Source organism: Capricornis sumatraensis, chromosome 1, assembly GCF_032405125.1.
Source record: "Capricornis sumatraensis isolate serow.1 chromosome 1, serow.2, whole genome shotgun sequence".
Classification (NCBI taxonomy): Eukaryota; Metazoa; Chordata; class Mammalia; order Artiodactyla; family Bovidae; genus Capricornis; species Capricornis sumatraensis.
The window spans coordinates 68,640,296-68,654,634 of NC_091069.1; the positions used below are offsets into that span (position 1 = coordinate 68,640,296).

At 39.3% G+C, this 14,339-nt stretch overlaps 2 protein-coding genes across 3 annotated transcripts in view; one reads left to right on the forward strand and one right to left on the reverse strand.

The window, feature by feature from the left end:
- Positions 1-586: 586 nt before the first annotated feature.
- On the reverse strand, positions 587-2,901 carry RPS27A (ribosomal protein S27a). The gene is made up of 5 exons (XM_068981540.1): positions 2,760-2,901; positions 2,311-2,365; positions 1,802-1,887; positions 1,157-1,288; positions 587-764 (listed from the first exon to the last, which is right to left on the reverse strand). The coding sequence occupies exons 1-5, from the start codon at positions 2,805-2,807 to the stop codon at positions 615-617; spliced, it is 471 nt and encodes a 156-aa protein (XP_068837641.1). The 5' UTR covers positions 2,808-2,901; the 3' UTR covers positions 587-614.
- A 2,909-nt stretch (positions 2,902-5,810) lies between these two features.
- The window catches only part of CLHC1 (clathrin heavy chain linker domain containing 1), a 34,666-nt gene continuing 26,137 nt past the window's right edge, over positions 5,811-14,339 (forward strand). Inside the window, exons 1-6 of one of the 2 annotated variants that reach the window (XM_068981102.1) lie at positions 5,811-5,987; positions 10,198-10,385; positions 12,320-12,453; positions 12,808-13,009; positions 13,125-13,237; positions 13,623-13,707. In XM_068981102.1, the coding sequence (XP_068837203.1) occupies positions 5,811-5,987; positions 10,198-10,385; positions 12,320-12,453; positions 12,808-13,009; positions 13,125-13,237; positions 13,623-13,707 (899 nt within the window). The remainder of the gene's footprint in view (positions 5,988-10,197; positions 10,386-12,319; positions 12,454-12,807; positions 13,010-13,124; positions 13,238-13,622; positions 13,708-14,339) is intronic. The other variant, XM_068981109.1, reaches the window with a different exon arrangement.

Consider the following 14,339-nt stretch of genomic DNA (forward strand, 5'->3'; position numbering starts at 1 on the left):
TACGAAACCATATTTTTTAGCATCAACACTACCAGTAAGTAAACATTAGAATTTACACACTTAGCATTGAATAACAGCATGTACCCTTTGCAAACAGCAAATATTGAGCCAAACTACCCAGAGACTTGAGATGGATTAATGGGCAACTCAGGAGCTCAGCCTTTAAACTTCATTTGTAGGAAACAAGTATATTGTTGCTTTTTAAGGCAAGGTTGTAATACCAATTCACACAAACCAGTGTTTCCCAATCTGCAGGGGTGAGAAAAGGCATAGTTCTTCCCTACCCTCAGGAGTCATCTGGCAATGTGGATACTTTTGGCTGTGGGGAGGGATAGTATGCTCATGGCATCAAGTGGATAGAAGCCAGAAATGCTGTTCATTATCCTACTGATGCACAGCAAGGCCCCTACAACCAAGAATTATCAGTCTAAATGTCAATACTGCTGAAGTCAAAATAACTGGCTTAAATCTAAACAACTGATACTAAATACAACATAATTCTGCAAAGTACAGGTTACTTTGGAAAATTTGATGCTTAAAGTCTACGTTTAAAAGCAGTGGAATAAAACCCAACATTTAAATGTTAGCTCATATGTTTATTAACCAATGTACAATTACTTGTCTTCTGGTTTGTTGAAACAATAGGTCAGACAACATTTGCCACAATAATGTCTGTCGAAGTGACTGGCCATAAAAACTCCAGCACCACATTCATCTGAGGGACACTCCCGACGAAGGCGACTGATTTTGCCATTCTCATCCACCTAAAAAGCAGAAAGTTGCTATTAAGATAATCTTGCAACATATTCTGAAGGCTGGCTTATAAGTGACTCAAAATATTTATCCTTTAAATTACACGACAGTTTTTAATATTTACAAACCAAAGCATCCCAAATTCTTACCATAATTAGTACAACAAAAAGTTGAGTTTTTAAAAGTCCAACCATGCAAGTGATAGAGTTAAGACCTGAACCCAAACTGACATTAGAACCCGAAGCTTAGTTGAAATGAAGTAGCTACAGGTAATCCCCATTACATAAAGCCCAATCAAATACCAAAACAGGAAAAAACTCCAAACTTCTTTAATAAAAAAGTTTGAAACCAGAAATGCAAACAAAATTTTTCATCTACAGACAAAAAAATTTATTTGGCCCACCTTATAGTATTTCAGAACAGCCAATTTAACCTTCTTTCTCTTATGCTTGTTCTTCTTGGGAGTGGTGTAAGACTTCTTCTTCCTTTTCTTAGCACCACCACGAAGTCTCAACACTAGATGAAGAGTAGACTCCTGTTATTGAACAGAGAATGAAACAGGCTTTAAAAATGGCTACATTAATGCCAGTGTTCAGAGAAGGGACAACCAGCATCATACACCTTCTAACTGGATGTCAAGCACACCCACAGAAGATGGAATGTTGGGGGGAGGGGAGAATCTGATTCTTATATAAACTGCTATGCTGCTGCTGCTAAGTCGCATCAGTTGTGTCCGACTCTGTGCGACCCCATAGACTGCAGCCCACCAGGCTCCCCCGTCCCTGGGATTCTCCAGGCAAGAATACTGCAGTGGGTTGCCATTGCCTTCTCCTATAAACTGCTACAGAAAGGTTAAATATCATGGGATGCAATGTGCAAAATCCAAAATGTAGGGGACTGTAGCAGCACTTCTCAAATGCTGATGCAGTAATCACCTGGGATACTATTGCTAATTGAATGCTATTCCCCCTACTTTTGAATATTGGTCAAAATTCCCAGTTGTAAGACATATATTTATACTTAAGGGGCTGCTTTCCTCCAAACAGACCTTTTGAATGTTGTAGTCAGACAAAGTACGTCCATCTTCCAGTTGCTTGCCAGCAAAGATCAGTCTTTGCTGGTCAGGAGGAATTCCTAATGGGAAACAAGTTGAATACATAAATTAAGTGATAGCAAATTGACCATATCTGCTCAAGATTTACAATCCTGAGTCAAATAAATGGTACTGACAATCATCAGTGAGTTTTGACTACAGCAAAGGTGTAACTGTAAATGTTTACACATTTTAATCTCATTTACTCAATATATGTTAACACAGCCACTTTACAGAAGACGCTAAAAGTGTAAATTAGCCAGCTCGTTCGAATTCACACACGTGAAACGTACTGCAGTTTGGCTCCATACTGATAAACGTTTGTCTACTGTCTTATTCCAAAAGCATTTTCGTACAACGCGTTTCAATCAGACCTCTTCCCACCCTACAGAGAGCAGCTATGTCTAGCGCCTGACAAGAACCTCTACAGGTCAGTTTTTCTGAATCAGAAAGTATCAACTTGCCTTCCTTATCCTGGATCTTGGCCTTTACATTTTCTATTGTATCCGAGGGCTCGACCTATGAGTTTTAAAACGCAAACATATTGGTAATAGAGTAAGAAACTTGAAAGTTACCCAGGAACCGAGCCGGTGGGGGCCGAAGCCTACCTAGGAGAGCCCAGACTGCGCGTCCGGGCCACACGTGCTCGCGCCCACCTACAGGAGCGCCTCCCTCCCACCGCGCGGCGCCGGCTCCGGCTACCCTGTCGGAACGCCTTGAGGTGACACGCTCGGAATTCAGGCATAGAAAACGCGCCCTAGGCCGCGGCTCAACAAACAACCCTCACTTCAAGGACAGATTTTAGAAGCCCGGCTCAGAAAAGCGTTGCACGGCGGAAAGCAGCGCGCCTGCCGAAATCCGCCTCAGGCCCTCCCTCCTTCAGGCCGCGGCTTCTCCCTGGCCTGGCCCGTACCTCAAGAGTGATGGTCTTCCCCGTCAGGGTCTTCACGAAAATCTGCATCCTGGCGGCGGTTCCACCTGAGGGTGAGGAAAAGGAGGAGACAGATGAGACCCGGAGACACAGGAAGGGCGATGGCAAGTTACGGGCCAGAGCGCGGCCGAACGCACACACTCACCGCAGATGGCGGATCCGAAAGGAAGGCCCCACGCTGGTCCACGAGCTTTCCGGGCGCTCCTGGAGGCCCCGCCTCCTAGGCGGCCACACCAAGTGCCTGAGCACTGTCGCAGCGGCTGTCCAGCCACATGCCAGACCAGGTCGTGACCTCATTTCTCCTCCCTCTAGCTTAGCTTATTTCTCACTTTATCACCCAGAACTTTCTCGAAATAATAGATTTAAGCAACTTAGAAATGTCTTTAAAATACTTGCCCCCTGTAGTTGACGTGGGTAAGAGGGCCTTTAAAAGGGGGTGGAGTTAAAGGGGCTTCATGAGAAAAAGGGAGGAAATGGCAGTGTCTTCTGGGAATTGTAGTTTCCACTGCTTTCTATTCGGCAGGACTACTTGTCCCAAGATGCAGTTCCGCACCTCCCGGCTCCCTAGTTACTATCGCCTAGCGGTGGGTTTGGAGAAAGGGGTTAAGGTGAGGAGGAAGAGGCAAGCGCAGTAATGGTTCCGGGGAGATGGAAACGGGTCAGAAGTGATTAGGAGAGAAGGTTAAGAGGCTGGAGAAGAGCAGGGGGACCAAAAGTGTCGTCACCCACTAACAGAGGCGGTGAGGGGCGGAGAATCAGCAATCTATCACCAGAAGCTCCCAGGGCCTTCAAGGGAAGGGCCTTCCAGTGGCCAGGTCCGGGCAACCAGAAAAATAGGTGGTGTCCTCAACCCCTTCGGCTCTGCTAGTTTGAGGGAAAGCCTGTCTTGTATGTCACTATGCAGTGTGAAAAGGTTTAGTATGTTAAGTCTAAGGAGTTTTCAGATTTTCACATGAAGTCATATGGGAAAGAAACCCGATGGAAGTCTATTTACTGCAGAATCTCCAAGTTTGGACGTTGGGAGTTGTGAAAGTCCTAAGAGGAAGTTTTTGGAGTGTGTGTAGGGTGCTCTCCTGGCAAGGCAGGCGGGTTAGCGAGCTAAACCTTTGCTACGCGTTTGTTCTTAGTCCTGTCCCGACTCTTTGCAACCCGATATGCTAACGCGGCCAGGGCCCTCAGTCCATGGAATTTTTCAAGTCAAAAATACTAGAATGGGTTGCCATTTCCTTCTCCAGGGGATCTTCCTACCCAGGGATCAAACCCAGGTCTCCTGCAGTGCAGGTGGTTTCTTTACCTGCTGAGCCATATGGCCTTTTGTCATGTGTACCGTACTGTCTTTATCTCTCTGCCGTTCTTGCTTCCCCATCCCCAAATTCAGGCTTCTTAATTTTTTCTGTCCCCAGTCGTCTTCTAACCCACCTTTATTATGCCGCCAAAGTATTCTAACAAGTAAAAATGATTATGTCATTATGCTATTTCACCTTCAAGATAAAACCCAGATTCCTTAGTGTGATAGTGAACCTCTGCCTTCCTTAGAGCCCAATCTGCCAAAGCCATTACTCGCTTTACTCTTGCTAACTGAAGTTCCGGACATGTCTTTCCTACTTTGGCACTTCTGAGGAATCCATTTCTTCTTTCTGGTACACTCTTCATCCCATATTCTGCCAGTTACTCTCCACTTTTACAACAAAACTCCTTGAAAGTTATTTATACTCATTGTCTCTTTAATTTTTTCCCTTCCATTGAATGAACCCACTTCTGGGGACAAGCTTTTTGTCTCCCCTACTATTCCAACTGAATAACTGTGGGAATAACCTCCGTGCTGCTAAATTCAATATCCATTTAATCTTCTTTGACCTGTCAGCAGCGTTTGACACAGTGGATCATGCCTTTCCTCTTTGAAACACTTTCTTCACCTGATTGACTTCCATCTCCATAGACCCTCTTCCAGGCTGTTTTGCTACTTCCTCCTTATCTACTGGACCTCTAAGCTTTGAAGTGCCCCTCAAGGCCCCATCCTTGGATATCTGCTTTGCTTACGTTTCGGAGATCTTTTTCCATTCTACCTCATAACTTTTAAATATCATTTATATGCAGATGACTTATAAACCTCTTTCTCACTCAGACTACTCACTTGAACTCCAGCTTCGCATACTAGCTGTCAATTCATTATCTCTAATAGGTGGGCCCAAACTCCTGATCTTATAAAATTGATCTTCCCATCTCATAAAAGGCAAAACAATCTTTTCAGTTGCTGAAGCCAGAAACTTTATGGTCATCCTTGACTGTTCTCTCATACCCACATCGCATCCCTCAACAAATCTTTACGGTTTTATTTTTGATGTATGCGCCGAACACTTCTCACAGCTCTGCTGTTACCACTGTTTCAAGCTACTGTTATCTTTTGCCTGGGCTATTGTAGTAGCTTCCCAGTAATTCTGAGTTCAACCCTTGTCTTCACGGGGCAGTAAGAGCAATTCTTTGAAAATGTAAGTCAGCTGTCAGTCTTCTGCACACAGTCCTCCAGTAGCTTCTTGTCTTAGAGTTAAGCCTAAGTTCCTATAAGCAAGGCTATCACTCCCACACCAGAATGACTGCAGGCCACAATATTTGACCTTGTTTGTTTCATCAGGATGCTTTCAAACTAGTTTTCCCATATGAAGCAAATAAAATGCTAATTAAATTTCTGTTAGAAAATGTTAAACCATTCGATCTTATGATACAAATGCTTCTTTAGTAAGAAAAGAGCTTTTTATTGTCTGGTGTTTGGTATTTCTATCCCAGAGGTATAGTATAGCACATAACGGTAGAATTTATTAGACCTGTTCACTCATAGGTTGAAATATTTATTTCATGAGACCCATGAGATTTTTTTTCTGATACATTTTATTTAGATCCATATTTGACCTAATTTATGTAAAGCTTTAGGTTAATTGATTTTTTTTTCTTTCAGGCTTATCAAAAATTTGGCTTTGTTGCATAAGCAGATCAAGACATCAATTTTCTCTGGTGAACAGGAATCTAGATTGACGTATGTCCGTCCAGGAAATAAATAAGCATGCTGTTCTCCCTCCTATCATTAGTGGAAGTGACAAGGAATTTTTGGAAAAAATGCAAAGATACATAATTACAGAAACTGAAAGAGTGTGCTGTAATGAGGAAGGACCTGCTGATGAATATTACATCATATACCGAAATGTTTTTGATAAGGTATCATAACGCTCTAAAACAGTGGAATTTTTATGTGGTAGAAATGGTCCATCCTGACAATAAGATTCATACCTTAGTAACACCACTGCTTGTTTGACTACTTCCATTTATCAGTTTTGAGAAATTTGCCCAATTTGTCAGAAAGAGATGAATGTGGAAAATGCTATGCTGGATTTATATTACTAGACAGTTAATAAGTGTTTCAGTTATCATAGCTTAAGGCTATGATAGCTGCAGGCTATCAGGTTTTGAGCTACAATCTGTGCCTTCAAACATCATTTTGACCTTCCATCTTAAATTATTATCTGATTTGTTAGGAATTGGGCAGTAGCCAGAACTTGGTGATTCTTCATCGTTTTGGGTTGGTTTGCAGTGTCACTAAAATCTTGCTTTTAATTTGATCTATAATATTGAATTGAGACCCCTCATAGATTAGAGGTCTTATAGGCACAGTAAACAAGCAGTTGGTGCACGCATGCTCAGTTGCTTCAGTCGTGTCCAACTATTGGTGACCCCATGGACTGTAGCCCAACAGGCTGCTCTGTCTACAGAATCATCCTGGCAAGCGTATTGGAGTGGGTTGCCATTTCTTCCTCCAGCTGCAGTTTTAGCTAACATTTGATTTTGCTTTTTAAGATTTTAGAAAAACCATCTTTTCTTTATAAACGATTGCATTAAGGCCACCGATCCTCATTTTTTTTTTTAACCTCACTTTTTCTTTCTCACCTGTCTTTGAAAATGCCCTGACAGTAAAATAAGTGAAATTAGCATCCTTTCCTCCTTACCTGGAAGAAATAATTACTTATGTTAAGACTTCTGTAAACTATTTGTCTCTGAGTTAAACAGCCATAGGCAAAATAGAAGAACTCTGTTTTGTTTAATTTTTAAGCATTATACACTGAGTCTTATTGCTCCTCTAAAATAAAAATAAAATGCCTCACTCTAAGGAAAAGTGAGCATAAAGTAGTCATAGATAGCTAAAAGTGGAATTAAGAAAATTGACGCCTATCTACTGGGCTTCCCCAATAGCTCAGTTGGTAAAGAATCTGCTTGCGAGGCAGGCGACCCTGGTTAGATTCCTGGGTTGGGAAGATTCGTTAGGGGATAGGCTACCTAATCTAGTATTCCTGGGCTTCCCTTGTGGCTCAGCTGGTAAAGAATCTGCCTGCAGTGTGGGAGACCTGGGTCCTGGGTTCGATCCCTAGTCTGGGAAGATCCCCTGGAGAAGAGAAAGGCTACCCACTCCAGTATTTTGGCCTGGAGAATTCCATGGAGTGTATAGTCCATGGGGTCACAAAGACTCGGACGCAACTGAGCGACTTTTACCTCACTTCACTTCACTTCACTTCACTTCACTTGCATATCCATAAAAGTATACAATGGAAAAAAGTCTTTTCTTCCTTTAAAGTCATGTAGAAAATCTGTCTTTAAGAACTGGTACATTGGCAGGTTCAGGTTAGCTACATTTTATAAGTTGTTATGGTCAATGAAATTGTTTTGGTGTTTTAGTCATTAAGGAATGTATTGGGTGAATGTTTATAGGTAGTGTGTTGAATAGGTTTTATAAATATCGGAAATCATGCTGAGACTCTACTTTGTGAAATCAGCAAAGGAAAGTTATAACTGTAACATACTTATTTTTGCATATCCAAATGCTAACTCTTGTCACAAGTTTTCACACATGAAGAGCTCTCTGCTTTAAATTAGTATAGTTATGGTGAAGTCATTTTGGAGGAGGTGTTGGTAAATTTAATTCCTAGAAAAAAGACAGGAGATTAAATAAAAGGTGATTTCTGTATCTTTAGTCCTTTTCTCCCTACCCCCCAAGATTTCCATTCGAACTACTTGTACGTTATACAGTTATACATTGTACATTGTGAAGAATCCTATTCTTCAAAACTAAGAGGGGATCTGAAATAGAAATCCTGTGGTACTTAGAGGAACCTTTCTTCTAGCTTCTCACAAAAATAATCTGCCTTTTCATTTTCATGTTATGCTAGCACATTTGGTTGTTAATAAACTATTAATATCTGCCTTCTTTAATCTTCCCTATCTCTTGGAAGGGTCTAGTTTGGCAAAAGATGAAAGTACCAACTTGCATCTCTGAGTGCTTAGCACCAGAGAACAAGTACCAAATTCTGTTTAAAATCAGAGGTAGAGGATTCAGCCTAGAGAACCATGCCTGAATCAAAGCAAGGAGACCTGAGGCTTGTGTTACAAGAATTGAGGGTAGGTTCCAGAGAGAGCCGAGGACTTAATAAGCCAAGAAGATCAAGGCTAGGAAGAGTGAGTTTCAGGAGATATGGATGAATTATAGAGGCAGCCGGACTCTGGAAAGTGACTGGCCTTTTGTGTTCCTCGTGGTGTTTTGTGCAAATAGTGTATATCCTGTGAGTAGGAGCTGAGGTGGAATGAGTGCCATTCCTTTTCTTCCTCATAGTTCTGTACCTGGGAAATACGGCTCTGTTTTGGAGGAGTTAAGGGAAGCCTTAATATGGAGACTGAAACTTGAATGCCTAGAGGTCAGGAAGGTCATATGAGAGTTAGGTGGATTGGCTTTAAGAGAATAAGGAATCATGGGGACTGTGGTGAAATGAAGAACAAATCCAATTTAAAGCTCCAGCTGACTACTGCCATTAAAGGAATGGGAGTTCCATGTTGGTAGATTTTTCAGAATTTTCAGGAGAAGCTAAAAATATGAGCTTTGAGTGAAATTTCCTAAATTTTTAAATATTTTGCTGGCCAACCAAAACTATTCTACCTCTAGCATACCAGTTTGCCTCCTTTACTCTAATGCATTTTCTGTGAATTCTTAAAACTTCATGAGTGTCTTTCTGAAGTCTGTTTCTTCTAGTAAACCCATGGGAGCTGATAGCAGGGAACAGTGAAGTGTTTAGCTTGAAAGACCACAAATTAATGGTCTCCACTTCATTGAAAATTGCTGGGCAGCAGTCTTGATTTTGGTGGATAGGTAGTTTGGTCATGTCAGAAAGATGACCAGTATCTTCCACTCAGAAATCCTCTTCTGGTGCTTGGCGTTGATCAGTTATCTCCTTATACCATTTTTTTTTTTTTTTCTTTTGGCCATACCACTTTTGCGATCTCAGTTTCCCTACCCAGAACTGAACCTGGGCCACAGCAGTGAAAGCACAAGTCCTAACCACTGGGCCAATGGGGAACTCCCCTCCTTATACCGTTTCTTGATAGACCAGATGTCTTTCTGCATTATTTTTTTCTAGGTATTTTCTAGCTATAGTGGAGTATACTATAGACTAGATATGTAGCAGGGGTAGAAAGCATAATTGTATCTTTCAGAGGAACTTGTGGATTGGTCACATTTATTCCTTATATCACTTGACACCTTCTGAAATTCTCATGAGTTGGCAACCATAGATTATTTTTAATGTTTTTGTTTTTTAACTTCTTTAAAGTGTTTCTTAGTTATTATTGCTTTTTCATTAGAATAATTCCTACACAAGGTTAACCAGAGAAAAAGAAAGAAAAAGTAAAAAACCAATAAGCAGAGTATACAATGAAGTCAGGTCCCTCTCATTTTAGAACCTACTTACCTTTTCTTTCTCTATAGTTTTCTTCTTTCCTCCTCTGTAGGTTTCTATTTTTTTTCCATTATCGTTCCAGAGATATTATGTACATAAACATCATTTTAAATCATGAATATAAGATGTGAAGGGTTTTCTACAATTGTACTTGACATCTTGGGGATAGAAATGCAGTTTGGTAATTGAGATTATTGATCAACAAGAGCAGATGGGTTAGAAAAACAGGGAGATGCAGGGAGTCCAGGATTTTAAGGTCTGAATGAAGTCAGAGACTAGATTTAGAGATAGTGAGGGATGATATGTAATTGTATTTAAGAGATTCAGAGTTGGGATAGTTAGACCTGGTATTGGTTTTAACTGACCTCATATAATGTATGTGTTAATTCCTGAGTAGAGCAAAAAATGTTTTTTTCTCATATTTAAGCATATAGAATTGTAATGATTCACAAAGATCATATATTCAGTAACCATGAACTATCTTTAATATCCAGGCATATTGCATATAAGTGCAAGCTCAAATTTGTAAAATTTTAGATTTCTAATTGCCCATCATTTCATTAAAAAAAAGTATAATGCTATTTGCAAGGCTTTTGATCTATAGTCTTCTAGAAAAAAATTCAGTACCATAGACAGAAAAAATCATGTTTCAGGTAATAGAATATGTCACTGCATACAAATCCATTCTTACTTCAATCAAGAAAGAATATGACACATTTATTGAGACAATAAAGAAAGGCCAAAGAACTGCATTTTATCTTCATGGAAAACTTAAAGTTTTGGCAGGAGAGCCCACAGCGTTGGTATACCACAGGAAAAGAATAGCCCAGCTTCAAGCAAAGTAAGTATATTCATAAGTAGCCCAAAAGGTGATAATCGCTACTTGGTTTATTAACTAGCCATTGTAATTATAACTAATGATTCTTAGTCATCTTCAACTTTGATTTTATTTTAAAGCCATGTTTTTATGTTACCCTTCCTATTGAAATTACTGTATTTTTACTTGAAAAATAATATTAATTCAGTTTGAGAAATTTGTAGTATCTCTTAGGATAATTGGAGGCACATTGTAGTATCATAAAATGAAGGATGCAGATAATTGCTCCAGGTAATTTCTTGCATGGAAGGTTTAATGGTACAATTTCATGATTACCATCTGAAATAGAGCACTTAATCTTGTGATGCAGAAAAGTAAGTAACCTACTGGGAGATGATAAAACTCCCACTCTTTTTGAACAGTCTCAGATTTTCGGTGTTCCATTTGGTAATTGATGGGTAAATTGTTCTTATAGATAATTTCAAGTCAACCAGGAAAATTATGTGACATTTAACCTCCAGTTTTGGTAATGTAGCTGGCTAGAGGTTGGGATCACTTCTTGTTGGGAGAAAATGCTACATAAAATAGTAAAAAAAAAAAAAAAATTTGTGAAAGGGACAGGAGGCTGATAAGATAGTAACAGAAATATTAGGGCAAATCAGAAGACAAAAGATAGAGGAGCATTAAAGCTTCTTTGGAATCAAGATTGCTGGGAGAAATACCAATAACCTCAGATAAGCAGATGACACCACCCTTATGGCAGAAAGTGAAGAGGAATTAAAAAGCCTCTTGATAAAAGTGAAAGAGGAGAGTGAAAAAGTTGGCTTAAAGCTCAACATTCAGAAAACGAAGATCATGGCATCTGGTCCCATCACTTCATGGCAAATACATGGGGAAACAGTGTCAGACTTTATTTTTCTGGGCTCCAGAATCACTGGAGATGGTGATTGCAGCCATGAAATTAAAAGACGCTTACTCCTTGGAAGGAAAGTTATAACCAACCTAGATAGTATATTCAAAAGCAGAGACATTACTTTGTCAACAAAGGTCCGTCTACTCAAGGCTATGGTTTTTGAACTCATCATGTATGGATGTGAGAGTTGGACTATAAAGAAAGCTGAGTGCCGAAGAATTGATGCTTTTGAATGGTGGGGTTGGAGAAAACTCTTGAGAGTCCCTTGGACTGCAAGGAGATCCAACCAGTCCATCCTAAAGGAGACCAGTCCTGGGTGTTCTTTGGAAGGAGTGATGCTAAAGCTGAAACTCCAGTACTTTGGCCACCTCGTGCGAAGAGTTGACGCATTGGAAAAGACCCTGATGCTGGGAGGGATTGGGGGCAGGAGGAGAAGGAGACGACAGAGGATGAGATGGCTGGATGGCATCACCAACTCAATGGATGTGAGTCTGAGTGAGCTCCGGGAGTTGGTGATGGACAGGGAGGCCTGGCGTGCTGCAATTCATGGGGTCTCAAAGAGTCGGACACGATTGAGCAACTGAAATGAACTGAACTGAATAATATTGGACTTCTGAGCTCCAGAAATATGAAAGAACCGATTTCTGTTGTTTCAAGCCACCAAGTTTGTGGTATTTTGTTATAGCAGCCACAGGAAAGTAATCATATTAGTAATGATTTTTAAATTGCAAAGGTAATTTTCAGCTAAAGGGAATGGACTTAATACTTTGTCGCCAGATTATTTTATTTAACATTTACAAATTTCCAGTAAGGTTACAAATCATAGTCAGTATAAGATTTTATTGATACTTTGAAAGAGAATGGTTTCTCACCTATGAGATTAGTTAACTTCTTGCCATTGTTTGGTAAACTTTTACCCGCATTCATGGTACAAAAAATGATAATTAGCCAAATTAAAGTAATAATTTAACCTGTTTTACTTTGAATGATATGATTAAATAATTAGTTGAAAGAAACATAATAAAAAAGCCTTTCTGATTTTCAGGATGGGACTTATTGAAAATAATTCCTCAAAGATTCAATTGCAGATAAATGAAATGAAACAAGTCAGGGCAAAGTATGACACAAAAGAAGAACAATATTGTACTTTCTGCAAAGATCCTTTAAAACCTATTCCAGGTACAGTATTTTGTTTAAAATATTTGTGAGAAATTCCAGTTGTTTCCTTAGCATGTGGAATCTTCCCAGACCAGGGATCAAACCTGTGTCCCCTACATTACCTGGCAGATTCTTAACCATTGGACCACCAGTGAATTCCCTTCATTAAGTCTTCAGTGATGATTTGTTTAACACTTCCAGCCATTTAGAAATGTATGCTAATGTTCAGTAATCTACGAGTTCATACAGCCATCTCTTAATTATTTCTTAACATAGTCAACCATCTGACCTATTTTATTAATACTAAGACTTGCTCTTTGAGCACAAGCATCCCACACACGACTTGTCTTGTTTGATTTGTTCCCTTTCCCTTAGGCATGACTCTCCAAGAATCTGTCAGTTTAGATGCTCTCACTAAATATTTGAAACATCTTGAAGGTAAATACACAGAAATTGAAGAACTTATGTCCAAAAAATATGTACCTATTCAGAGGAAGGCAGATTTAGATGAGGAAATGACTGTGGTATTAGAACGGCGAGATTCAACTGAAAATCTGAACAATGAATTACAGTTTAGGTATGAAAGTTGCATCTATGTTTTAAAAGTTTGAAGCTTTTATTTGTATTTATTTTAATATTCCACTATTTGATTTTAGGTTCAGTATGTCATTAACGTTTTTTTATCTTTATAGTCATCAAAGACTGCAGGTTATTTCACAAGCACTTGCTTTGTGGGTAAAATCTGATATGAGCAGATCATTTCAAGACATTGTGAAGAACATCCAGAAAAGTAAAGATTTACACGGTAGATGATCTGTATTTTTTAAGTATCATATATAATGGAAAACATTTTGTTTCCCCTTGAAAACTAAAGAATAGGGATTTTCCTAGGCTGAGTTTATAAATGTAAAAATGTACTTACTTTTGTCAAGGCTCTGTTACCCTATGGGCTTCTTCCTTCAGCAGTTGGCAGATAATCTGTAAAGAGTAAACTTGGTTAGCCAGGGAGAGAATACCTGAAAATGTACCTGAAAATAAGGAAGCAAGAGATGGGGAGGCCATTCAGTTTAGGAAGAGGTTGGTACTATTAGAACTATAGCATTAGATTGTTGGTATTAAACATTTATGTTTGTTGTTTATATTGATTGATAACCTTAAATATCATCTGATGATGCTGTTAATATTTACAGATAAACAAGGCATTGTTGAAGAGCTACTTGAAGAAGACCCAAGCAAGGCAAAAGAAGCTGAAATTTTGCTGTACTTCATTGAAAGGCAAATATTTAAAAGCTTTGATCTTCCTTAAGCTATTATAGCATTTATTTAATACTTGCTTAAATGCTTACTCAATATTTAGCATTTTTAGCATCTTTTTGAAATATTAGCATCTTTTTGAGCTGTAGTCTCTAGCTTTTGTATTTTTTAAATGCTACTCTAGTAGACAAATTAGAAAATAAACTGGAATTTTTAGAATATAGATTCTTTATGAAAATAAATACCAGATTGATGGTCTCAGAGATTTTATGGAAGATATAGCTGGACTATAGTGTTGTTTTATTTATATTTTTCTTGTATTCCCTAACCATTGACCTGATCTTACAAAATGTTTTTGAGAATGTCTTTTTTTACTTGTTTATTTATTTTTGCCTTTGTCAGTTAGGTGTTTGTTGCTGTGTGTGGGCTTTCTCTAGTTGCAGAGAGCTGGGGTTACTCTTCGTTGTGATGCACGGGCTTCTCATTCCCATGGCTTCTCTTGTTGTGCAGCACAGGCTCTAGGGCACTTGGGCTTTGAGCACTGGCACTTCACCAGTTGTGGTATGTTGGCCCAGGTGGCCCTCAACATGTTTGATCCTCCTAGATCAGGGATCGAACTCATGTCCCCTTCATTGGTAGGTGGATTCTTAACC